This window comes from Cyclopterus lumpus, chromosome 2, assembly GCF_009769545.1.
Source record: "Cyclopterus lumpus isolate fCycLum1 chromosome 2, fCycLum1.pri, whole genome shotgun sequence".
Taxonomy (NCBI): Eukaryota; Metazoa; Chordata; class Actinopteri; order Perciformes; family Cyclopteridae; genus Cyclopterus; species Cyclopterus lumpus.
This window is the reverse complement of record NC_046967.1, coordinates 2,877,202-2,902,121: the sequence shown is the minus strand read 5'-3', so window position 1 is coordinate 2,902,121 and position 24,920 is coordinate 2,877,202. Positions and strand designations below refer to the sequence as shown.

Genomic DNA, 24,920 nt, shown 5'->3' with positions numbered 1-24,920 from the left:
TTTATTACATTATTCGGCCCAGATTCGGCCGCCATCATCGGCCAGAGTCGATGATGCGGGGGTGATCTCTACGGGCCTGAGCTCAGGCCTCAGCTGAACCAAAGAGCATCACTGTCACACCCTCTGCCACGATAAGGCTGTGAAGATCAACGGGCACGCGGCACATGGCATTCAAAATATTTCTGAAGGTTTTGTCAGTGTTATGTCACGGAAAATCTTTCAATCTTTTTAGATTGTTGTTAGATTAAATAGTTTCTACTGAGAAGCTGTCTGTGTGAGAGGAGCCAACCCTCATGTAACTTCATACAGGCTTTTCTAGTCGCACATCCAGGCTGGTATTACATAGGACTTTCTTTTTAAGTGCAAATCAGTTCTCTCTTTAAGATACTGGGCCTACTGGTTATGTCACTCTTTCAGAGTGTTTCTTACTTTGCAGATTGATTATTGTTGATGGTTTTCAAATTTCTTCACGTTAACCCATGAGAGGAAACCATGTTAACAGGTCGATGACGTCATCATTAAGGTTTGATTGTATCAATGAAAGTTCACATACAGAGCACAGTTTGTAAAGGTGCATTTATTTATTCCAACACCTGCTTATGAAGTCATACATATTCAATAAACATATGTGTCTGCAGAACCCTTGATCTGTCTAATTCTTTAAATTCCTGACAGAACAATGACCAACCTTTCTGAAAACAATGTTTGGCATCAATACCCTACAACCTTTATATCAAAAGTTGACATCATGTTACATTTTATTGTTACATCGTGATAATAATCTTTGTTTCTGTTAACACGTTAATTTATCTGGAGTGAGACTTTCATAAACATGTGGCTATTAAAGCAAGGGTAGAGATTAATGTTAAGGCTACGTAAAACGTTTGTGTGAGGTAAGCCAGAGCACGAGCCAATCAGCGTTCTGTGTTGAGCTACTGGCAGCTATGGGAGGGGCTTATGTGTGTGCGAGGTGACTGTTCGTTCTGAACAACCATGGCAGCAGAGGTTAGCACAGATGCTGCAATAGCATCAGTCATTTCAGTATGTTTTCATTAAGAGAAGAGGAAAGAATGGCACTGGAGGTTTCCTCTTGTTAGAAAGGTTTTTTTTGCTCTTCTCCCAACTGTTTTGATTGACAGATGGTTCATCCAATCTCCTCCTGCTCTTTTCCAAACAACTACCAATGCCGACTTCTCAAATGGTTCTATGAAACAAACCATGTGACGGGCCAGGTCCGTTCTTTTGTACTCGCTCAACACTCCCTAATTAGAGATAGATTGTTAGTCTGAGCATGGACTGCTTTTAGAATGCAGTTGATAGAAACACAGAAATAATGTAACATAACATCCCCTCACCCAACAAACAGAACACAACTAGCCAGCCTTCTGAGGACATATGTAGGACAATATATGGTTTATCATATTCTTAATAATGGGAGGTTGTGGGTGGAGGCTGTGTGGCAGATGGTGGGCCAGGGTCATCTCCCAGGCATCGATCAGATGAACATTCATTCCTTTGAACACGGCTCTGAGCACCTTGTCACGCTGCAGTGAGAACCAGTCGCTGTTGGTAATTGTTTCATAAAGCGTCAAAGCTTTGGGGTTTGCGGTCCGCATGACGACCAGTGTGCCTGGAGCCCTGTCCAGCAGCCGCACCACCGCCCTGCGGATGCTCTGTAACCTCCTGATGTAGATCGCCATGGGGAAAGTCCCTAAGTGAGACCAGATGCCAATGACTACGACAGAGTTGATGCCTCCAACTAAGCCGTCTAGCTCATTGGCAATATAACGAAACTCTCTAGTTGGGATGTTGGAAAAACGGAGAGGAGGACCGTGGCAGCGGAACGTCACCAAGATGTTGTTTGCATAGTCTAAGACCATTAAAGGTCCACTTTGCTTTGAGCTGTGAAGATCAAACTCCTTAAGACCTGAAAGTATTACAGGGGGAACATATTAGGCTGCAGTGGGAACAAAACCAAACTGCATGACATCTCTGTGGATCAGCTACCTGGTACGGTTGCCTTGAGGAATTCAAACCACTGCCTGATGGTGGAGTCTCCATACATGTGGACCACCTTGCCTTTCAGACACTCAGTGATGGCAGACGTGTTGAATTGGCGAACTGTGGTGCCACTTAGAGCTCGCCACAAACCCTGGTAGTAATAACCAGAAGGTCCAGATGGCACAGTGTTGCTCTTCACCTTCAGCTGACCTGACAGGAAGTGAAATAATAGGGGTGGGTTTATTTATTTATTCAAAAAACCCAATTTGATTGTATGAACCTCTTATGGATGCTCCATCCTCCCAGCACAAGTCTGTAGGACATTCAGTTTTGACTTATTGTTATTAGCCGGTAGTAAAATCATGCTGTACCTCCATTTTCTGGCAACACAGTGACATTGGAAGGTCCTGAAGCCCGAATGGAGACTTTCATGTTGACACGACTGAAGAAAAAAAACACACATAAAATGTCTTAAACATACAACTCAATACAAGTAAAGGTGTTTTAAATCATTAAATAAGGTTAAAACTATTACGATTTAACAAAAAAAAACAGCAGCTTGAAATTTCATTCAACGTCCCACAAAATGTTACCCCGGAATAAAAAAATCTATTTTGTAAGTTAAAGCTGCCGTATCAATATTTTCATACAAGCAATGGGTCAATGACCATGAGTAATCTGCAATATGACGCTTGCACTGATTAAGTCACAGATAATTATCATCTGATCATCTCTCAGCTCATTGTTTTAGTTTTTTACGTTCTTGCAGGTAGACATTGACACAACTCCAAATAGATGTGTAAATAGTCCAGGGTTGGCTAACACTTTACCCATATCATTTCATACGGTTATCATATCATATCAATAGTTTGTAAAAAAATATGAATGTGTGTATCTTTAAGTTTCTCAAAAGACCACATCCAAAATACAATGTACACATTTAGAAGTACAAAGGTGCACTCAGTAGAGTGAAGTTCTCTCCAAGTGTGTCTGCCAGGACCAGTGTTGTATTGTGTGATTGAATGAATACAACCCATGATTGGCTAACACCACCTCTAAACACCAATTATCTATTTGGTGTTGTAAAACACACTTCACTTAAACTCAAAACCAAGCTTCAATGAATTACTGGCCATCAACTCAAAGTTGTCACATAACACACTAAAATATGAATTAATAACACAAAACACTAACAAATGTTGGAAATGAAAGTCAAGTAGTATTTGTATTATCTTTACATTTTCTTCAGGGTCAATGTTAACTGCCTGTGGTCAAAACCTTCTATGCCTTTCTTGTCCCTCACCTTTGAAAGAGCGTCTCCTCCTTGGCCTTGAGGTTTTGTATATATCCTCCCCTGATGTGCTGGATCCTGGCATCACAGCTCAGGTTCTTTGGCTTGTAACAGAACCAAGGATCCCCTGTACGGAGGTCAGTGTAGTTACACAGCGGCTGGGTTGGCCGTAGGCAGACATTACACATGGTGGCTTCAGAGAGTGAGCCTGAGCGGAAGAGGCTCTTGAAGTAAATCCGGTCTGGCTGTTCTCTGGTCAGCCTGTCGAGAACTGAGATGGCCTCAAATGGGTGAACCAGCATCACCTGATTAGATACAGAACCAGAGTTTTCAATAGAAATCTACAATTTGGGGCCAAAAATTTGACATTTCTTTGATCTGTTATGAAAAAGTTCCGTTGTTAATAAATGGACACATTTTGGAGTGTTTAATGCCTGTTGTGTAACATTGATGCTTTACTTGACTGCGCCCCCTGCTGCTACTCCATCTACCATTAAGTCTACACTGTCCCAAACTGCACAAACTGCACAAATTAAACAGATAAATAGATAGGCTACAGCTTACTGTTTAAATATAACCACCAGATCACCTGGTCATTGAGAAGGAAAGATGAAGCAACAACGCTCTTCCTGTAAAGACTCCACAGGTTTTTATGTTGAAACGTAACCTTTTAGAAATGTACATCTTTAACCAGTAACTCTATTACCAAATGTGTTATCATTTCTAACTCAAAATCCACGAAAAACCAGCGTGTACTGGAGAAAATCAGAAAAGATTGCATGAGAGACAATTAGTTGTACGACCTTAGTCGGAGCTGGGAGATGCTATGCAATGACTGGTCAGTCTGCATTCTAGGGCGGGACTTAGTAAAGGGATTTATTATATTTTAGTATCTTGAAAGCAACAGCAAGGCAGAACTGAGTCCACCTAATACGTGTTCATTTATTGCAAGTCATATTGTTATATTCAACAACATTATCTCATACATCCTCATTTCCTCATATTGTGCAACCCATGGTGTTTTGTATAGTTCAGGAACAAAGAGTCTCCACCTCCGTCGTTCCCTCTAACCACTGGATGCCAGCAGTCTCCCATCGCACCCCTCCAACCCTCTCTTCCCGACCTCTTCTATCCTTCTCGATCGGGCTGATAGTCATCCCTCGAGCCCTGAACCAACAAACCAGACATTGGATCTAGCCAGAGCCTTTCATGTTTTTGCGTTACCTGAAGGCCAGTGTACTAAGAAACGGTTGGAAAGTTGAGCAGAGGGGTATTCATTCATGTGCAACCTCACCACTGGATGCCGCTAAATCCCACACACAGAACCTTAAACATGATAGTTTTTAGCATCACCTCAACCTGTGCGTCTCCTTCCCAGAGTAAAGAGAAGACAGCAGAGTAGCTCCCATTCAGATGATCCACCACTTGCCCAGCAACACCAGCTTCAAGCATGCGGTTGTGCAGCCGGGCGAGTAGGAAGTCCCCCCCAGACTTCTTGGGACGACCCTTGAAGTCAGAGGTTTGTATCATGACCTCCAGCTGATCCCCGACACGCCACTGTCCTCCTCTCCTCCCTGGTAGAATGGTGAAGTTGCTGTGAGCTGGATCACTGGTCTGCTCCAAGGAAATAGGACCTGGCAAAAGTGGCGTTTCAGGCCAAGCAGTGGAGTCTAGTATGAGGCGTTCCTCCAGAGCGTCCTGAGGGGACAGCGGCTGGAAGGTGCAGAAGCTACGGTTCACGTCAGGGTCAGAGGAGACTCTCTGGGTGAAGATGGGGGAGTTGACTTTAGGCTGAAACTGCAGAGGGTCGAGAGAGAGATGGTGACAAAGATACAACAGTATGCACTGAAAATAAAGGAACCAAATAAAGTAGAAGGGCCATGATTTGAATATTCTTTGGGGGTTTGATAACAACTGTTAACATAGACTAATGCGAAAAGCTTCAAGATACTCTGGTTTTATGTTTTACACAAGGCAAGAAAGTGAATGTTAAATTGAAAGATTTCTTTTGTGTGCGCTTTCAAGGTTTTGTGGAAGTTTTAACACATGGAGGGTTGATCTAAAGAATAGAATACTGCCAGCTTTCTCCTTTAACTACAGGATCTGCTGCTGTCAGCAAGTCCAGGTGCTGGACCGAGAGAAGAAATTGAACTCAAATTCCATTTATTTGCAATGACGAACAACACTGACACACATTTCAAAACAATATGCAAAAAGCTGAATAATATAGAACATTTAAACCAAGTTCTTACCTCCAGAACGTCCATGTTACGTACCACTAACATTAAGATTGAGGCAGCCAGAAAGAGGACGATGGCGACAGACTCACTTCTTCTACATGAAAGGACCTTCATGATCAGTGATTAGTCTTCACCTTCAGCTTCAGCGTAGCTCTTACTCTGGTACTAGATACAAACATATATATACATATAAAATAAATGGGTACCACCATAACACCTTGTTATGCTGAAGATCATTACTTGTTTAAACTTGAACTCAGTTGTGAAATCCTCCCTCTCTATACTACTAGTGACACACGTTCGGCTTTCAGTCTTTAGGACCAAACTAAATCCAGTCAAACCAGGAAATTCCTTCGATCGTCCGTCAACCAGGACCACAACCAAAGACAGCATCCCCTCTGTCTGTTTAACGTGATGCTTGCTATCATGTACACTTTGCTACATTTTGAGACTGCAGTCCTTTGCAAGTAACCTTTAAAACAAATATCTGTTTTTAACTTTGAACACATTTTATTTTCAGTTCTTTTTATGACTCCATTGAGCTCTGTGCGCCACACAGCACATCTATGGTCACTGCAGCGATTTAACACTCAAACTATATGAAAACGGAAAACATACTTGGTAATATATGCACAATATAACTGTTGTTGCTCTATTGTGTGCCAATTAGCATATTTAATCTGTATTTCTAACGTTCCCTTTCATATATATTTTTGATATTTGAGATATTAAAGGTTTCAGTTACAGATTTTAGAATTTCAGATTTAAATATGATTTATTTCCATTTTTAAATCACTTTTTTTAAGGTTTTTTTTCAGATCTTCTTTTTCCCTTTTTAGATTGTATTTCAGTTCAACTAAATTGTTGGGTGTACTTGAAATATCAAGTTCAACTGTGCCCAACTAATCACTACAGTTGGAGTAGTTTAAGCAACACGGATTTCCTAGCTGACTCAACTGTGTAGTCCCTGCAAAAGGTCATAGGTAACGCCACACAGTTAGATGGACGGCGGTTGGTGGCTTACCCCTGCAAAAGCCTATAGGCAACCCCACGGTCGGCTACTACAGTGACATGTGTATAAAGAAAATACCTTTTTGGATCAGGAGTTGCCAAGGTAAGAACAGAATGTTACTCTGCCCCTTGCCTTGCATCTATTATGACTGTGTGTGCTCTTTTAAGACACATTTATATGGCTTGTAAGAGCCAAAGCCAAACAAATATTTACCTCTTTCCCGAACCTAATTTACTCCGTTACCTACCTGCACTATTAAACTTTTCTTTCTTTTCTTTTCTTTCTTTTTTGTATGTATGTATAAGTGCAGAGTTCATGCGCTTGGTGTCCTCTGATCTCCATCAGTCTCTGTCAACAATGCATTATTGGGAGCGGCCCTTGGCACACGAACAGTGTTATGTCACAGAAAATCATTCAATCTTTTTAGATTGTTGTTAGATTAAATAGTTTCTACTAGTTTGCTGAGAAGCATGTCATCGTCAGGAAGGCAGCATGACGATATATATATATATATATATATATATATATATATATATATATATATATATATATGTGTATGTTTGTATATGTACAGTGAGCAAAAAAGTACTTAGTCAGCCACCAATTGTGCAAGTTCTCCCACTCAAAAAGATGAGAGGCCTGTAATTTTCATCATAGGTACACCTCAACTATGAGAGACAAAAAAATCCAGAAAACCACATTGTCTGATTTTTAAAGAATTTATTAGCAAATTATGGTGGAAAATAAGTATTTGGTCAATAACAAAAGTTCATCTCAATACTTTGTTATATACCCTTTGTTGGCAATGACAGAGGTCAAACGTTTTCTGTAAGTCTTCACAAGCTTTTCACACACCATTGCTGGTATTTTGGCCCATTCCTCCATGCAGATCTCCTCTAGAGCAGTGATGTTTTGGGGCTGTCGCTGGGCAACACAGACTTTCAACTCCCTCCACAGATTTTCTATGGGGTTGAGATCTGGAGACTGGCTAGGCCACTCCAGGACCATGAAATGCTTCTTACGAAGCCACTCCTTCGTTGCACGGGCGGTGTGTTTGGGATCATTGTCATGCTGAAAGACCCAGCCACGTTTCATCTTCAATGGAAGGAGGTTTTCAGTCAAAATCTCACGATACATGGCCCCATTCATTCTGTCCTTTACACAGATCAGTCGTCCTGGTCCCCTTGCAGAAAAACAGCCCCAAAGCATGATGTTTCCACCCCCATGCTTCACAGTAGGTAACCGGTGTTCTTTGGATGCAACTCGGCATTCTTTCTCCTCCAAACACGACGAGTTGAGTTTTTACCAAAAAGTTCTATTTTGGTTTCATCTGACCATATGACATTCTCCCAATCCTCTTCTGGATCATCCAAATGCTCCCTAGCAAACTTCAGATGGGCCTGGACATGTACTGGCTTAAGCAGGGGGACACGTCTGGCACTGCAGGATTTGAGTCCCTGGCGGCGTAGTGTGTTACTGATGTTAGCCTTTGTTACTTTGGTCCGAGCTCTCTGCAGGTCAATCACTAGGTCCCCCCGTGTGGTTCTGGGATTTTTGTTCACTGTTCTTGTGATCATTTTGACCCCACGGGGTGAGATCTTGCGTGGAGCCCCAGATCGAGGGAGACTATCAGTGGTCTTGTATGTCTTTCATTTTCTAATAATTGCTCCCACAGTTGATTTCTTCACACCAAGCTGCTTACCTATTGCAGATTCAGTCTTCCCAGCCTGGGGCAGGTCTACAATGTTGTTTCTGGTGTCCTTTGACAGCTCTTTGGTCTTGGCCATAGAGGAGTTTGTAGTGTGACTGTTTGAGGTTGTGGAGAGGTGTCCTTTATACTGATAACAAGTTCAAACAGGTGCCATTAATACAGGTAACAAGTGGAGGACAGAGGGGCCTCTTAAAGAAGAAGTTACAGGTCTGTGAGAGCCAGAAATCTTGATTGTTTGTAGTTGACCAAATACTTATTTTACCGAGGAATTTACCAATTAATTCATAAAAAATCCTACAATGTGAATTCCTGGATTATTTCCCCCCATTCTGTTTCTCATAGTTGAAGTGTACCTATGATGAAAATTACAGGCATCTCTCATCTTTTTAAGTGGGAGAACTTGCACAATTGGTGGCTGACTTAAATACTTTTTGTATGTATGTACGTGTATATGTATATATATATATATATATATATATATATATATATATATATATATACTCATGCTGCCTTCCTGACGATGACATGCTTCTCAGCAAACTAGTAGAAACTATTTAATCTAACAACAATCTAAAAAGACTGAATGATTTTGTGACATAACACTGTTCGTGTGCCAAGGGCCGCTCCCAATAATGCGTTGTTTACAGAGACTGATGGAAACGTTGCATTTCTGTCTGTCTGTCTGTCTATCTGTCTGTCTGTCTGTCTATCTGTCTGTCTGTGTGCCAAACTGCACTAATGAGTATGGTTCCATAGGCTTAACCCTAAACCCTCCCAAACAAGTAGTAAATGAGGTTTGGTTAGTGACATGGTTAGTTACTAAATATTTAATTTGAATTTTCAAATATATATATATAATATTTAAATATTATAAAAAGTATTACTACAGCAATGTGCAAACACAAGAGAACAAAGAACAGCAGATAACGATCACTTTAGTTCAGCTTTCAGAAACTGCAGTATGGACTTGGGGAAGACATCAAATAATAATATATTATTCTAAAATGGACTTTGTACATAATGAGTAATTTTGCTTCAGGTAGGTTTTACAGACATCCAGATTTGAGTCCATGATTCTAGAAACTGGTCACACATTTTAACTGTATGTAAATCTTAAATTGACAGATTGAATAACTGAGTAAATGTAATGTACAAAGTACACATTTCCTTCAGAATTACCGATTAAGTAGCATAAAACGGAAGTAGTAGAAGTAAAAGAAATGTCCCACATGTACAGTATATTACAGTGCTCACTGATACTGATTCATAACATTAAACTTAAAATCTACTTTTTTTAAAGTGTTTTATGTGTCTTACCTCAGCAGAGATTCAGTTGCAGATTTCGTTCATTACAGTGTGATCCGTCACAATCCCTCAATGGTTAACAGTACAGGTTTTTCTCTGTAGAGCAGTACTTATAGGGCAGTGATCTGGAATGGAATTGCAACATGAATAAAGGTCACATCGTCATGCCTTCTCTTCTTAAACACTCCCATGTGCCGGGGCTTCTCTGTTGAAGCTTTAAGAAGCCTAAATTAAAACAAATAAAAAAAACAACATGAAGTGATTATAGTGTCCTCAAGCTTTTTTTAGCCTTTTTACTCACATCTAAATAGCTAAACATTTAATTATTGTGAAGTATGCAAGATTGAAACTGCTTTTATTAAAACAAATCAAATTAAATAGAAAGTTAAATTAATATATATTGTGATACATATTTTTTGTATGCAATAACTGTTTTAAGTAAATGGAAAATATTTGTTAAATAACAATTAATCAGCTTTTTTTTAAAGACTAAATTTCCCAAAGCGTCACTTTTCCGATGTGTTAACCATTCTACCGTTTGAGCCCTAAAGAAGTCAAATCCTGCAGCTATTCAGTAGCTTGTGAGTAGGCCTATAGCTAAGAAGTAGCTTGTGAGTAGCCATGATGTAGCTTGTGAGTAGCCATGATGTAGCTTGTGAGTAGCCATGATGTAGCTCGTGAGTAGCCATGATGTAGCTCGTGAGTAGCCATGATGTAGCTTGTGAGTAGCCATGATGTAGCTCGTGAGTAGCCATGATGTAGCTCGTGAGTAGCCATGATGTCGCTCGTGAGTAGCCATGATGTAGCTTGTGAGTAGCCATGATGTAGCTCGTGAGTAGCCATGATGTAGCTCGTGAGTAGCCATGTCGTAGACCGTGAGCCCAGCAGTAGCAGCTACAATGCCTCTTCTGGAACCTTCTACAGCTGTGTCAGTCAGATCCCCAATGGTAAGTGCATTATTTACAAACTAATATATATATATATACACTCATGCTGCCTTCCGACGACTACATGCTTCTCAACAAACTAGTATAAACTATTTGATCAATGCTGGATGTAGTTACCCGTTGGCTTACCTATTGTCACTAAAAAGATTCAAAGATTTTCCGTGACATACATTCGTTTTCTAAGTGCCGCTCCCAATAATGCGTTGCTTACAAAACCGTCAGTAAGATGTTGAATGGATGTAAAAAAAGAAACCTGCCCCTCCAGTCTCTGCAACAGTCATACCTTTCTATGTGCCAGTGATGCTCTTGTGTTCAGCTGAGGCCTGAGCTGCTGCTGCTGCATGCAGGTTGTGTTGAAAAACAACAACAACAAAACAACTAATGAAGTGCTGAGGGAGAGCTTTGGACCGTCGAGACTGATGGTTTTTACAAAAATGTAGAGATCTATAGTCTTGCCCCGCACGCTGACATGAACAAGTTAGTTTTCCGCCTGTGATTTAAAAGCTCTGAGAGGTAAATACCAGTCAGCACCACTGGAGGTTCTTAAAAATTCCAATGGATAATAATCTCCCTTTAATTCCACCCTGCTTCTTCTCCGACTCGTAACACGAAATGTGTGTGTATCTGCATTGTATGCCATCTTTTCTTCTTTTTACGTCTGTGTTAGAGTTTAGAGCATGTGTTTTCAATTTGCATTAGAGAATGTACGCCCTATGAATGTAATTACTGTAGCTAACAGAAGAAGAGTAATACGTTGTTGTTTTACTTATTCTATACCGTTCACCATGAGGACAAGAGGTCAACAGGTTTAATGTGCAGGCACAAAACTAGGTTTGTTTTGTGTCTCCCCACATACTTCACACACCCGCGCACCACACATGGCTCAGGGTCATCTCAGACTGATAAAGGACGAGACAAACTGTGTCCTCATTCTGTGTGGGATAACCACTTGCTTCAATAAAAAGGACTGTCTGGAGAATGGTGAGCCAGAGACGTGCAGAGGCACAGCTCAACATTCTCCTTGCAGCAAGTAAAACCAAGAGCTCGAGTCTGTCATCTGTGGTCATTGGAGTGTGGGTCTGATAATTGAACTAGCGGGGCTTTATCTTTATGGTAAAAACCCCACAGTCTGCCTGTGAAACACATTGCTGCATGTTTTGATATGTGTTGTATACATAAACCTTTATTATTATCAACCACACAAGATATGTATTTTGGATTAAACCTGAGACTAATCTATCGTTAAGTATTACAATTACACCGAAAATAAGGATTCTCTACAAAATGTCATGTTTGTTGTCAACATTTCAATGATGACAGGTATAGCCACATGTCATCATTCAACCTCTGGTTGTCCAGGTGGTGGCCAGCAAACCATGTGGGCTACATAGATAACTGGAAGACTTTCTGGGGGAAACCTGATCTGATGAGAAAAGACGGCATTCATCCCACAAGTTGATTAACGGACTTAATCCATGACCCAGAGTTCAGATCAGGAAGCAGAAGCAGAGTTGTAGTCTTCCACCCTTCTCTGCACTTCCATTCGAGCAGTTACCCACCCTTAACCTTAATTCTATAGAGACTGTGTTTTAGTAAATGATTTAATATCAGATTTATTATGTCTTACGGAAACCTGGCTGAGCCATGAAGAATATGTCAGCCTAAATGAATCAACTCCTCCAAGTCATATTAATACTCCGGCCGAGGAGGTGGAGTAGCAGCCATCTTTGACTCAAGCCTATTAATGAATCCTAAACCTAAATTAAACTACAACTCATTTGAAAGCCTTGTTCTTAGTCTTTCACATCCAACCTGGAAAACATTACAGCCAATTCTATTTGTTATACTGTACCGGCCACCAGGTCCATATTCAGAATTTATATCTGAATTTCTATCAAGTTTAGTCCTTAAAACTGATAAGGTTATTATTGTAGGAGATTTTAATATTCATGTGGATATTGACAATGATTGCCTTAGTACTGCATTTATCTCATTGTTGGACTCGATTGGCTTCTGTCAGAGAGTACAGAAACCCACTCACTGCTTTGGCCACACCCTCCACCTTGTTCTTGCATATGGCATTGACATTGAGCATTTGGACTAGGGCTGCAACTAACGATTATTTTAATAACGATTAATCTGTCGATTATCTGTTCGATTAATGGATGAATTGGATAAAAAAACTAAAAAGCATTAATTTCCAACCCTTTATTCAACAGATAACAGGTAATTTGTTCCTTGAACATCCTTGAGCAGTTATATTTTTTTTAAAAAGAACATACAAATATATGCTTTACATCTGCCAAATATACAATAATAATAATAATAATATATTATATAATAAAAATATAGGCTTTTTTTAAATAAAGTGCACTAAAGGGACCTGAGCTGTCAGAACAATAAATTATTTATGAAAAATAAAGAAAAATACAAATCAGAAAACTTAACAGGATTTGTTTGAACTCAGAACTTGTTCTCTATACACTCAGACGCACACACTCACAAACTCTCACACCCTTTGTTCAGACACTTTGCATTGCAATGCAATAATGTGAGCATTTCCACATGCTCCAGGCTCAGACTCGCTCTTTTCTTTCGAGGCTGCAGAAAACCTGCTGCAGAAAACAGCCGCTCAGATGGTGTTGAGGTGGCAGGGATAGGTAAGACTTGGCTAGCCTGGCCAACATGGGATATCTGTCATTGTTAGCTTCCACCACAGTAATGTGGTTTCTTCCTTGGCAAGGCTCTTTTCTCCAAAGTATGTGAGGACTTTGTTCCTCACTTGGGTGTGGACATCCTCAGCATCGCCTGCTCTACACTAGCTGTAGTATCGGTGGAGGTAACACTGCAACTGCCATGCTGCCGCACATCCATCTGCCTTCTCTCTTCAAGTGCCATGGTTTGCACTTTAGTTTGAACATGTAGGACTTCATCAGGTGAAAGACACTTCAGTTTCCTAAACCTTGGGTCAAGGACCATCGCAAGAATCACAGTGTTTGGTGCTCTATCTGAGAAAGCAGTCTCCCTTTTCCATCTCTCCTGCAACTGCTGCACAGCAGTGAGTTGGAAACCACCCCGCAGCGGGGCTGACTCGTAGGCAGCACTCTGGGTGGACTTCAACAGCCCCTTCACAAGTGGCGGTATTGCAGATAGTGTTGCATATTTCTGTCCACTCATGAACACAGTGACACATTCAAAAGGCTTGAGGACTGTTGAAAGCTCTTCCAGCAGGCTCCACTGGTCTGGTTTCAGATCCAGGTACCTTTTGCCTCTCTGTGTGACAGAGCTGTCGGACAGTGTTGCTGTTACAGGCCACCTTTGCTCAAGCAGTCGGCTTATCATATAGAATGTGCTATTCCACCTTGTGCTTATGTCTTGAACAAGGCTGTGCTCAGGTGTGGCCATTTGTTGTTGTTTTTCTCTGAGCTTACTGCTGGCTAGCTCGCTTTTCTTAAAATGTTCTACCAGACATCTTGCAGCCCGACAGCTTTTTCAATGCTTGGATGCTTCAACGCAGCATTGATGACAAGTTGCAAAGTATGGCCAGTGCAACGGACAGAGGACCACCCATGCTTCTCCTCCAGGATATTTGCTGCAGCCACAATATTAGCACCATTGTCATGGACTATGGCAATGATTTTGCTAGGAGGAATTTCAAATCTGGCCACTACCTGCTCCAACCACTCTGCAATGTTAGATGCAGTATGTCTGTCCTGCAGTGGCATGGTGGTGAGGCAGGTTGACTGCATGTCCCAGTCATCTGTGTTGTAGTGGCATGTAACACCGAGGTAGGCTTCAGTTGCTGCACTTGTCCATACATCAGTCGTGAGAGCAAGTTTGCTGTTGTTGGTGTTTATTGCATCACTTCCTTGAATGTCTCTTCATATTTTCTCTCCATGAGCTTTGTGAAGTGGGCCCTGGAGGGCAGCGTGTAACCAGGGTTCAAGGTGTGGATCATTTTAGTGAAGCCGTCATCTTCAACCATCGACAGAGGCCTCATGTCAGTGACGAGCATGTTGAGGATGCTATCCGTCAAGACAGCGGCTTGCTGTGGTGTACATGAAGCATTTCCCATCAAGAAGCCTCTCATGGTTTGCTGTTTTTTTCTGGAATCAAAAAGATAGTATTAGTATGTGTAATAGCACAATTTGCATCAACTCTACACATACTTACATACATACTTGTTGTAGTTACTTGTTGTGTAAAGGTAAGTAACCCAAAGAGCAGATACAGACAAGACACACACATTCACACACACACACACACACACACACAAGTGCACTTGAAGCTTATTCATTAAATTATTACCAACATTGTAGTAAGTGCAAGTTAAGTTCATTTATAAACCACATTTAAACACAGCTTAACCCTTACATACTGTTAGGGTCAAATTTGACCCGTTCTGACTTTTGACAACATTTATTAAGGATTAATCATACATTTATTAATGAGACATAAGCTATTTTTGACATTCTAAATAGATCTGTAGTTTAACATTTGGTATAGACATGGGGTGGGCAAACTAACTACAGACAGACACATTCTGTAACTACCTGGACTTACAGGTAAACCTGAATGTAAGCAGGTCACACTCGTTAACTACAGACAGACACATTCTGTAACTACCTGGACTTACAGGTAAACTTGAATGTAAGCAGGTAACACTCGTTAACTACAGACAGACACATTCTGTAACTACCTGGACTTACAGGTAAACCTGAATGTAAACAGGTAACACTCGTTAACTACTACAGACAGACACATTCTGTAACTACCTGGACTTACAGGTAAAACTCGTTAACTACAGACAGACACATTCTGTAACTACCTGGACTTACAGGTAAACCTGAATGTAAGCAGGTAACACTCGTTAACTACAGACAGACACATTCTGTAACTACCTGGACTTACAGGTAAACCTGAATGTAAGCAGGTAACACTCGTGGTAAGGGTACATTACGGTGAGCTTGCCTGTGAGGGGTGGACGTGAGCAGCCGGCTGGACTCGCAGCCTGACACGCAGCAGAAAGCACGGCACGCAGCGCGGTGACGCTTCTCCGTTCCCGACTTGAGTTTCCTGAAGCTCGATGACGGCAACAGACCAGCATCGATGTTTCTTAATGCTCATTTATTGCTCAGCTCTTTCAGGCTGTTTGTGTGCGCCTCTCCTGCAGCAGAAAGCGTGACGGCGCTCTTTAACCTGCCGTGTTCTGCTGCAGGAGCGCGCACGCGCAGCCCCGAGGGTACAAAGCGTTACAGCGGTCTTTACTATAATTTATCAACGGGCCGGATCCGGCCCACGGGCCGTAGTTTGCCCACCCTTGAGCTACACCCACGTCACCCTGACTTACCTTATTAACCTGACCTACCTGCTGGACCCCACCTGGCCCTGTCTGCTCCCCCTCATCACCCTGCTGGGCCCCACCCAACCCCTCCTGATCCCCTTCATCTCCCTTCTGGACCCCACCAGTCTTCCCCTGTCCTTCCTGTCCATCCTGACGATCCCCTCGGACCTCCTCAGGTTGCTTCTGGTTCTGCGCCTCCGGTTCCTGCCCCTCAGCAGCTGCTTCGCTAGAAGCGTTCCGCTCAGCTGACCTCTTGTTCGGGCAGAACGGAAACATCTACCGTTTCCAGAGGTCACAAAAAAAAAACATAATCAAAGTCCTCCACTCTGATCTTAAGCACGAGGTTGAGCTCCTCACTCCTGTTGTTTAGGACCATGAGGAGCTGCCTTCTGTGAGACACCACGTGCTTCAGCAGGGGAGACGTGCACCCCGAGGAGACCTTCTTCACCTGCGACACCACCTTCCCGTGTCTCGCCAGCCCTCTGATCAGAACCTCGTCCCTGATGAACGGTGGCACGCGCCGGCCGGCTGCACCAACACGCACACAGGAACCCAACAAACACCCTCGTGCACCTAGTAACACCACACCACCGTGACACTAACACACTGCTCTCTATCTACCACTTTCACCAGGAAATACTGATAGAAAACCCCATTAGCTCACTAACTAACGCTCTCAGATCATAACCTCCATGCTCACGCTCAGAGAGAGAGAGCGATCAGCTGATCATGTCTGGTCCTCTGGTCCTCCATCCTTCTCACCAATGTAAAAGAGACGAGACCACGTGTGCACGACTTCATCTCATGTGCACGCTGCACTCGTCACTCTTCACTGCCACTCAGACCCACTGAGCTGTACTGCACACCGACACACGTGCAGAGAAACAGTGTTTCCCATGTGTGGAATGGATCTGTAGTTTATAGGCATTACACAGATCTCACAATGCATTTACCAACATATGCCTTATCGTTCATATCAGTGGTGATGGTGGCTCACTGCACAGAAGACCATGAGAGAAAACAAACTGTGACAATGAGGCCATCTAGTGGCGGCAGTGCAGACCCTTTTTACATTTGGACTTTCACCCAAACTTTCATGTCATAATTTAATTTTGATCTATTTAGGCCAACAGTTTGTACCTGACAATAAATACTCTTTGAGCCGGCCCTCTGTTCGTTGCAAAGTCAAAATAAAAATGTACATTGTAGTTATTTTTCTATGTATTTCTTTATTTTGCCCCTCAAGTGTTGGTAAGTTCTATATGATCATTTTGAAATAAGCTACAGCAGTGTTATAACAATTATAATAATGATATTAATTCATTACACTCCCACATTGTTTCCCCCTGATATATTAACATCACATCTTGTTCCCTTGCCCCTCCATCCTTCTCATCTGGTCCTGTGGTCCTCCATCCTTCTCATGCTTCTCATCTGGTCCTGTGGTCCTGTGGTCCTCCATCCTTCTCATCCTTCTCATCTGGTCCTCACACAGGAGGGAAACCTTTCAGCTGCTCAGAGTGTGAAACATCTTTTATACGGAAGGAAGCTTTAAAGCTACACATGTTAACTCACACAGGAGAGAAACCTTTCAGCTGCTCAGTTTGTGATAAAAGCTTGAAGCACAAGTCAAGTGTGAAGTTTCACATGATGACTCACAGAGGAGAGAAACCTTTCAGTTGCTCAGACTGTAAGAATACTTTTACACATCATTCTTCTTTGCAGGTACACATGAGAATCCACTCCTTCTCATCTGGTCCTGTGGTCCTCCATCCTTCTCATCTGGTCCTGTGGTCCTCCATCCTTCTCATGCTTCTCATCTGGTCCTGTGGTCCTGTGGTCCTCCATCCTTCTCATCCTTCTCATCTGGTCCTGTGGTCCTCCATCCTTCTCATCCTTCTCATCTGGTCCTGTGGTCCTCCATCCTTCTCATGCTTCTCATCTGGTCCTGTGGTCCTCCATCCTTCTCATCCTTCTCATCTGGTCCTGTGGTCCTCCATCCTTCTCATGCTTCTCATCTGGTCCTGTGGTCCTCCATCCTTCTCATGCTTCTCATCTGGTCCTGTGGTCCTCCATCCTTCTCATCCTTGTCATCTGGTCCTGTGGTCCTCCATCCTTCTCATCCTTCTCATCTGGTCCTGTGGTCCTCCATCCTTCTCATGCTTCTCATCTGGTCCTGTGGTCCTCCATCCTTCTCATCCTTCTCATCTGGTCCTGTGGTCCTCCATCCTTCTCATCCTTCTCATCTGGTCCTGTGGTCCTCCATCCTTCTCATGCTTCTCATCTGGTCCTGTGGTCCTCCATCCTTCTCATCTGCTCCATCGTCAAGGAGACCCTGGATGTTGCTTCTTGTGTCATGAACATTGAAACCTGAGTAAAAGAGACTTAGAGACTTTTCTTAACATTAGTCATTTTTTTAATAAACAGAGTAAAATGATCACGGGGAACATTTCAGATTGAATGCAGAGAATACAAACACAGCTCTGCAGTCGTACAGAGACCGGATTGCAACGCGTCCGGCACCCCGTACTCCCGGAGCCTCCTTTCCAGTACCCATAAGCTTTCCCCGGGAGGCTGAGGAGTGTGACACCAAGATAGTTGGAGCACACTGAAGAACTATGGAGTCTGCAGGCGGCGCCCTTTCCGACTCCAAGAAGGCCGGATACTCTGAACTGCTGTTCGGTGCATGAGCACAAACAACAGTCAGATCCTTACTCCCCGCAACCCGCAGGGAGGCGACCCTCTGGTTCTCCGGGGAAAACTCCGACACGGCGGCGCTCAACCGGGGGCTCGTGAGCTAGGTAAAGTCCCAAAGTTGACATTTTCTAAACACTATGATTTTTTTAGGCGAGAAGTTAGTTGTTTAGGCATCAAATCTGTGGTCGGTTTGTCAAGATTCAGCCTCCTTAAAAATATGCTCCGACTATTTGGTGGTTTGATTGTAGAAATACTTTAGGCCTACACCACAAAACCCCCCAGAGACCCGGTCGAAAGCCTTGTCCAAGTCCACAAAACACATGTAGACTGGTTGGGCTCCCAGGACCCCTCCGGTAGTGTTGAGGGAAAGTACTCGGCATTACGGTAAGAAGTCAGTTCTTACACGCTCTTACCGTAATGCCTTCATACGCGTACATAGAAAGATATGCGGGCTGCCTTGACTGTTTTTGGAAGTGGAGGCTGGCTCGACTCGGGTAATCTTTACAAAGTACACTGTTGTACTAGTTTACTCTTCATCAGTCCGGAACACCTGCTCCGTGTCCTCGGAGGGACGATGAAGACACTCACAACGACCAACACGTGCTGATTTCACTATTGCTGTTTGGTGAGAGCTTTCAAAGGGTTAATTGCTCTTTTGACCCATCATCAATAGGTGAAAGTAACTGTACATTTACTCGCATTCTACATTTCAAAGGCATTCGTACAGTTAATCTGCATGTACTAGTATGATACGCCTTTTGGAATAAAACATTCTGAAAATCACAATGTTTATATATTTCATGCCTACTGTAATACATTCACTCGTGAATTGATGGCAATGGGAAATACGAGTTTTTTTCTTCTTCTTTATTATTATTTTGCAAGATAAAAGTAAAGAGTGAAGGACTATGATGACAACATTTCTTGTGCATTTCTTCATCAAATTAATGGTGCTCTTCTGAAGCATTGCTTGTTGAAATAGTATTTGCAGCTCTTTATCTAATTCTTGGTGCCTTGTTACACAATGGATTTGATGCATCACAACAACAGAGGGAACGTTAACTGACTCAGCACAATGCACACACTCCTAGACGCAATGCTTTGATTGTCTAATTGTTCAGTAACATGTTCAGGCCAAATCATGAAATGATGTACATCTGTTTAAATGTACATGTTGAATATGCAATAGTGCACAAAAAACTCATGAATGAATGCCAAAATAATAATCCAAGCCTGGTTCTCACTCGCATTACCATGTTGGTGCAATGTTTCCAATTAATTATTGTTATGATGATTTATGTGGTTTATGGTCTTAAACAGTTGTTTGATGGTGATGTCCTTAATGGAGGCGTTTGCACCCCTCTTGCTGCCAAAGAAAAGAAGGAATACTACAGAATAGAACATGTAATAAGTTCATAAACTGAATCTGGTTAAACCTCCTGATTGTTGATGTTGGAGTAATATAATTTGGCTATTTAAAATGTAAATGCTGGAATATCTAGAAAGTTATGGTACATTTAAAGTCCTTGTTTCTTTTAACATTTTATATATTTATATATTTATATACATGGTACAATGGTACATTTAAAGTCCTTTCTTTTAACATGTTATGTTCTGTCCTCCTGCCTCCAGGCGGAGAGTCCTCAAGTCGAGTGCTTGGAGTCTCTCTCAGCGATGGAGGAACAGATCTCACTACTGGACCACATCGTGTTCAGGAGTATTCCCTACGAGGGAGTACTTCATGCAGTACAATATTCTCACTGTGGTACATACATTTAATAAAAACAATTTCACTTTTAGTTCTCAAAGCAAACGGAATAATTTATAACTTTAACGTATTGGTTCCATTCCCTAACCCCCATAACTGTTGATGCTTAAGATATAGTTATGAATCATGGTGTTACGGTGCAGACGTATGTACGGCCCCAAAGCACGGAGATGGACCTTTTATTTAAGCAATGGTTTGTCCAATTTGATTTAACGAGTCAAAAACAACATTCATTTGGACATAATATGAAATAATATTATAATAACATATGAAGTTACACTACTGTACTGTTTTTAATTGAAAGTCAGCTCAAATGAAAAGATTCTTAATTTCCCAATATTATAACTGTTATTGAAGCATATCTTTAAAAGGTTATATCCCATTTCCACTGGATTGTTGTTCACAAGGTCCTTGGCTATGTCATGTCTATTTTCATGAGATTTCACTGTACAGTTTTTGTGAGAAAATCAAAGTAAGCAAAAAATAATGATATTCATAATCTTCTAATATTTGAACTTTATTTAAAGCAGATCCTTAAAAGTGTATAGAAAATTGACACTGGATTGTTGTTCATAGTTATAAATAACCATGGACGTGGCAGATGTCGTCATGAAGAACAACCCAGATGAATTGGAATATAACCTTTTTTTTAAGGATCTGCTTTAATAACATTTCTGTTATTGTGAAATTATGAATATCATCATTGAATTGAATGATGAATGATGAGCGGTTGAATGACGACATGCGGCTATACATGTCATCATTGATCAGATTGGGGAGAGGTACCAGAGTAAACTACGGTGTCCGACATTGTCTTGGCATAAGCACACACCGATTCCACATTAACTTTAATAACCTCCGACCGCCGCAGTCGGGAGTCATTACCGCCGGCGTGTATTATAATCTTACTGTAACTACGCTCATCTTTAGCCAGCAGTTTTAAACCAGATTCAATGTCGCCCGCTCTGACTCTCGATGGTGCGGAGCCGTGCATCTAACCCACTGAGAACTGCCTCCAACCAGCAAATGAACTACACTCATTACATGTACTGTTATCGTTAAGGGAGGCAGAGGAATAGCTATACATGAGACACTCTGAGCAAGAGGGAGCGGGAGGAGGAAGCCATCGCTAGCTGCTGAGCTGGTACGATGGCTAACCTTAGCAGAAGTAAACAATGTGAAAATAAGACTGTTGGATTTGCGCGATAAGTCGCTAAAAGAAGGAGAGATCTGAGTATCACACAATTAGCTTGGTTTAGCTGGAGCTGAGAAAAATACGCTATCAGAAAGCAGACACGCTGGCAACCGGAAGTGAGGCAATACGCTTACTGGAAGAGAGAGAGAGATGATGCGTAAAGAGTTTAATATGACATTTACAAGACTTATGAATGTATTTTATTATTCTCCACAGACGTCCAGCAGCTGTTGGTGGTTCAAGAAGTGGTTCCTCCTGAGCAGCAGGTCTGGAGCTCCAGCCTGGACCAGGAGGACCCAGAGCCCCCACACATTAAAGAGGAACAGCAGGACCAGGAGGACCCAGAGCCCCCACACATTAAAGAGGACCAGGAGGAACTATGGACCAGTCAGGAGGGAGATCAGCTTCAAGACCTGGAGGAGGCTGGTATCAAGTTCTCATTCACTCATGTGAAGAGTGAAGAGGAAGCTCAGTCCTCACAGCTTCATCAAAGACAAACTGAACAGATGGAAACAGAAGCCGATGGAGAGGATTGTGGAGGACAAGAACCAGACAGGAAGTTAGAGCCAGATCCTGATGAGAAGACTGGAGACTCTTCTGAACCAGACACTGATGACTGAGATGATTGGAAGGAGACCAGAGAACCTCAATCCGATTCAAAATGTAGTTCTGGTGAAAAACCATTAAGCTGCTCAGTTTGTGATAAAAGCTTTAAGCACAAGTCAGATCTGAAGAGACACATTATGACTCACACAGGAGGGAAACCTTTCAGCTGCTCAGAGTGTGAAACATCTTTTATACGGAAGGAAGCTTTAAAGCTACACATGTTAACTCACACAGGAGAGAAACCTTTCAGCTGCTCAGTTTGTGATAAAAGCTTGAAGCACAAGTCAAGTGTGAAGTTTCACATGATGACTCACAGAGGAGAGAAACCTTTCAGTTGCTCAGACTGTAAGAATACTTTTACACATCATTCTTCTTTGCAGGTACACATGAGAATCCACTCGAGAGAAACCGTATAGCTGCTCAGAATGTAAGAAAACTTTTGTACAGAAGCAAAATGTAAAAAGACACATGGTAATTCACACAGGAGAGAAACCTTTCAGCTGCTCAGAGTGTAAAACCTATTTTACACAGAGGGGCGCATTAAAGGGTCACTTTCAGCTGTTCAGTCTGTAAAACATCTTTTAATCACAGCGGAGCCTTAAAGGTACACATGTTAACTCACACAGGAGAGAAACCTTTCAGCTGTTCAGTCTGTAAAACATCTTTTACACAGAGTAGTCATTTAAAGGCACACATGAGACGTCACTCAAGAGAGAACCCCTTTTAGTGGTTCTGGTTTTGGTAAAGTTGACATTAATTCCACTCCCTCACTTGTAAACAAGACCTTGAGGTACTGGACCTCCCTCGCTTGGGGCAGTGACTCACTTCCAACTGGGAGGACTCTATCCACCTATCTCCTTCAGAGAACCATGGCCTCAGACTCGGAGGTACTGACTCATCCTGACCGCTGCCCACTGGGCTGACAGAGCGTGGTCACGATCCCCGATCCTAAGCGGGAGAAATTCATAGAAATCCCAGTAACCACTACGAAGCGATCTCCAGTAAGAGGCTATTATCTGGGCAGAGAGGTCACGGTTTGTTTGTAACCGTGTTTGTTTTGTTCAAACTGCCCTGTGAACTTGTCAGGGGCGTCGTTAGGCCTATTCTAGTGGGGCTTTAGCCATAATTTGGCATTAATGGCGTTAAAAGTTTTTTCTTTTTTGTGATTATATTAAACTATTGTTTCTCACATGGACACTTTATTTATATCTCTAACATGCTACAAATGTGCGTGCGTTCTGGTTTGTATGTTTTCTCCCCCTTCAAATTACAATCCAATAGCCCATCATCATACTTAACAATATATATATATAGCCGGGCACTAGGACCTTGAGGAGGCTGCTGCGCTGACTCTCACTCTGCCAAATAACGTCTAGTCAATGACAGACAGGAGTTTAGCTCAAAGTCAATGATGCACGGAGTGACCTCTAAGTCCAGGTAGTTACAGAATGTGTCTGTCTGTAGTTGTTAACGAGTGTTACCTGCTTACATTCAGGTTTACCTGTAAGTCCAGGTAGTTACAGAATGTGTCTGTCTGTAGTTAACGAGTGTTACCTGCTTACATTCAGGTTTACCTGTAAGTCCAGGTAGTTATAGAATGTGTCTGTCTGTAGTTGTTAACGAGTGTTACCTGCTTACATTCAGGTTTACCTGTAAGTCCAGGTAGTTACAGAATGTGTCTGTCTGTAGTTAACGAGTGTTACCTGCTTACATTCAGGTTTACCTGTAAGTCCAGGTAGTTACAGAATGTGTCTGTCTGTAGTTAACGAGTGTTACCTGCTTACATTCAGGTTTACTTGAGGCAAATGAAAGGGGAGTTATAAACTGTCTCCAGTGAGCGAGTGTGAACGAGCAAATTCGAAATACAAGAAATAACTATCAACATCTCTATATTCTTTGCATTAATATAGATTATTATATATTTTTTCCATTGAATGGTATAATTGACACTGAACTAGTTCCTCTTTATCTCAGTGATAGTGTCCAAATGAGCATAAAATATCACTGACCCTGAAATTCTATCTCTTGTGTCATCATATACTGAATGAATCAAAACTACAGAGCAAAATCACACTGATTGAACCAATCTATGAACTGTCGGAAACAATGGATATCAGGGGCCGCAAGAAAAATGTGCACACATTGAAAAAAAGTGACACTGCCCTTGGGGATTGCCTTTGGTGCTCATGGCGTGTCGCTCTGCAGTTCAAGAGACCTCATCCTGTACGCCGCTCTGCTCATGCTGGGGAGAGAGCTCCGCACCCCTGCAGACTTGGCCTTTGGACGCCCCCCAGGCCCTGAGTACGCCAGGAGCCTGCAGGACCGCCTCGAAGCAGCCCGTGGTTTTGCTCAGAAACAGCAGCTGAAACGCAACTACGACGTGAGAGAAAAAGGGAAGCACTTTGAGCAGGAGAGCTGGTTTGGGTCCATATTGGTGCTCCATAGAGACCGGCTCGCCCCTTACAGAGGGTCTCTTTGCCACTGGCATCAGGGGCACGGGGAATTCCTCCGCAGCGTTCCCTCCCTGCTCACTCCCCGGCCAGCGCTCCAGGGGGTTTCAGTCGGACCCCTCCTTCCCCACTGGTCCAGTGGACACGACCCCCCAAGACAGAGAAGGCCCCCGGGCCGGTTCAGAGGCTTTGTGGTTACAGGGGATGGGAAATAGTTGAAAGTTGTCTTTGATGGGGTCGGTCGTCAACCCCTCTCTCTAGCAATCACAGTGAGGCAGTGTGCATGCTGGTCGAGGTGCATGCCTGTGATTGGTGGAGGGGACCCTGTGTATATCTCCCCAAACCCTGCTGCT

At 42.5% G+C, this 24,920-nt stretch overlaps 1 protein-coding gene across 1 annotated transcript; it reads right to left on the bottom strand.

The window, feature by feature from the left end:
- Window positions 1-622: 622 nt before the first annotated feature.
- Window positions 623-9,635, bottom strand: LOC117744479 (NXPE family member 3-like). The gene is made up of 7 exons (XM_034552803.1): window positions 9,573-9,635; window positions 5,545-5,697; window positions 4,646-5,089; window positions 3,305-3,597; window positions 2,373-2,443; window positions 2,008-2,211; window positions 623-1,927 (listed from the first exon to the last, which is right to left on the bottom strand). Exons 2-7 carry the CDS (start codon window positions 5,644-5,646, stop codon window positions 1,374-1,376), a joined length of 1,668 nt encoding a protein of 555 aa, XP_034408694.1. The 5' UTR covers window positions 5,647-5,697; window positions 9,573-9,635; the 3' UTR covers window positions 623-1,373.
- Between the last annotated feature and the right edge of the window lie 15,285 nt (window positions 9,636-24,920).

What these genes read in the sequence shown, in the direction of transcription:
- LOC117744479 (XM_034552803.1), bottom strand. Translation starts at nt 5,646, where the DNA reads ATGAAGGTCCTTTCATGTAGAAGAAGTGAGTCTGTCGCCATCGTCCTC. An exon ending in GTAACATGGACGTTCTGGAG is followed by an intron (nt 5,090 to 5,544) that starts GTAAGAACTTGG and finishes GACCCTCTGCAG; the next exon opens with TTTCAGCCTAAAGTCAACTC. An exon ending in TGTGTTGCCAGAAAATGGAG is followed by an intron (nt 2,212 to 2,372) that starts GTACAGCATGAT and finishes ACTTCCTGTCAG; the next exon opens with GTCAGCTGAAGGTGAAGAGC.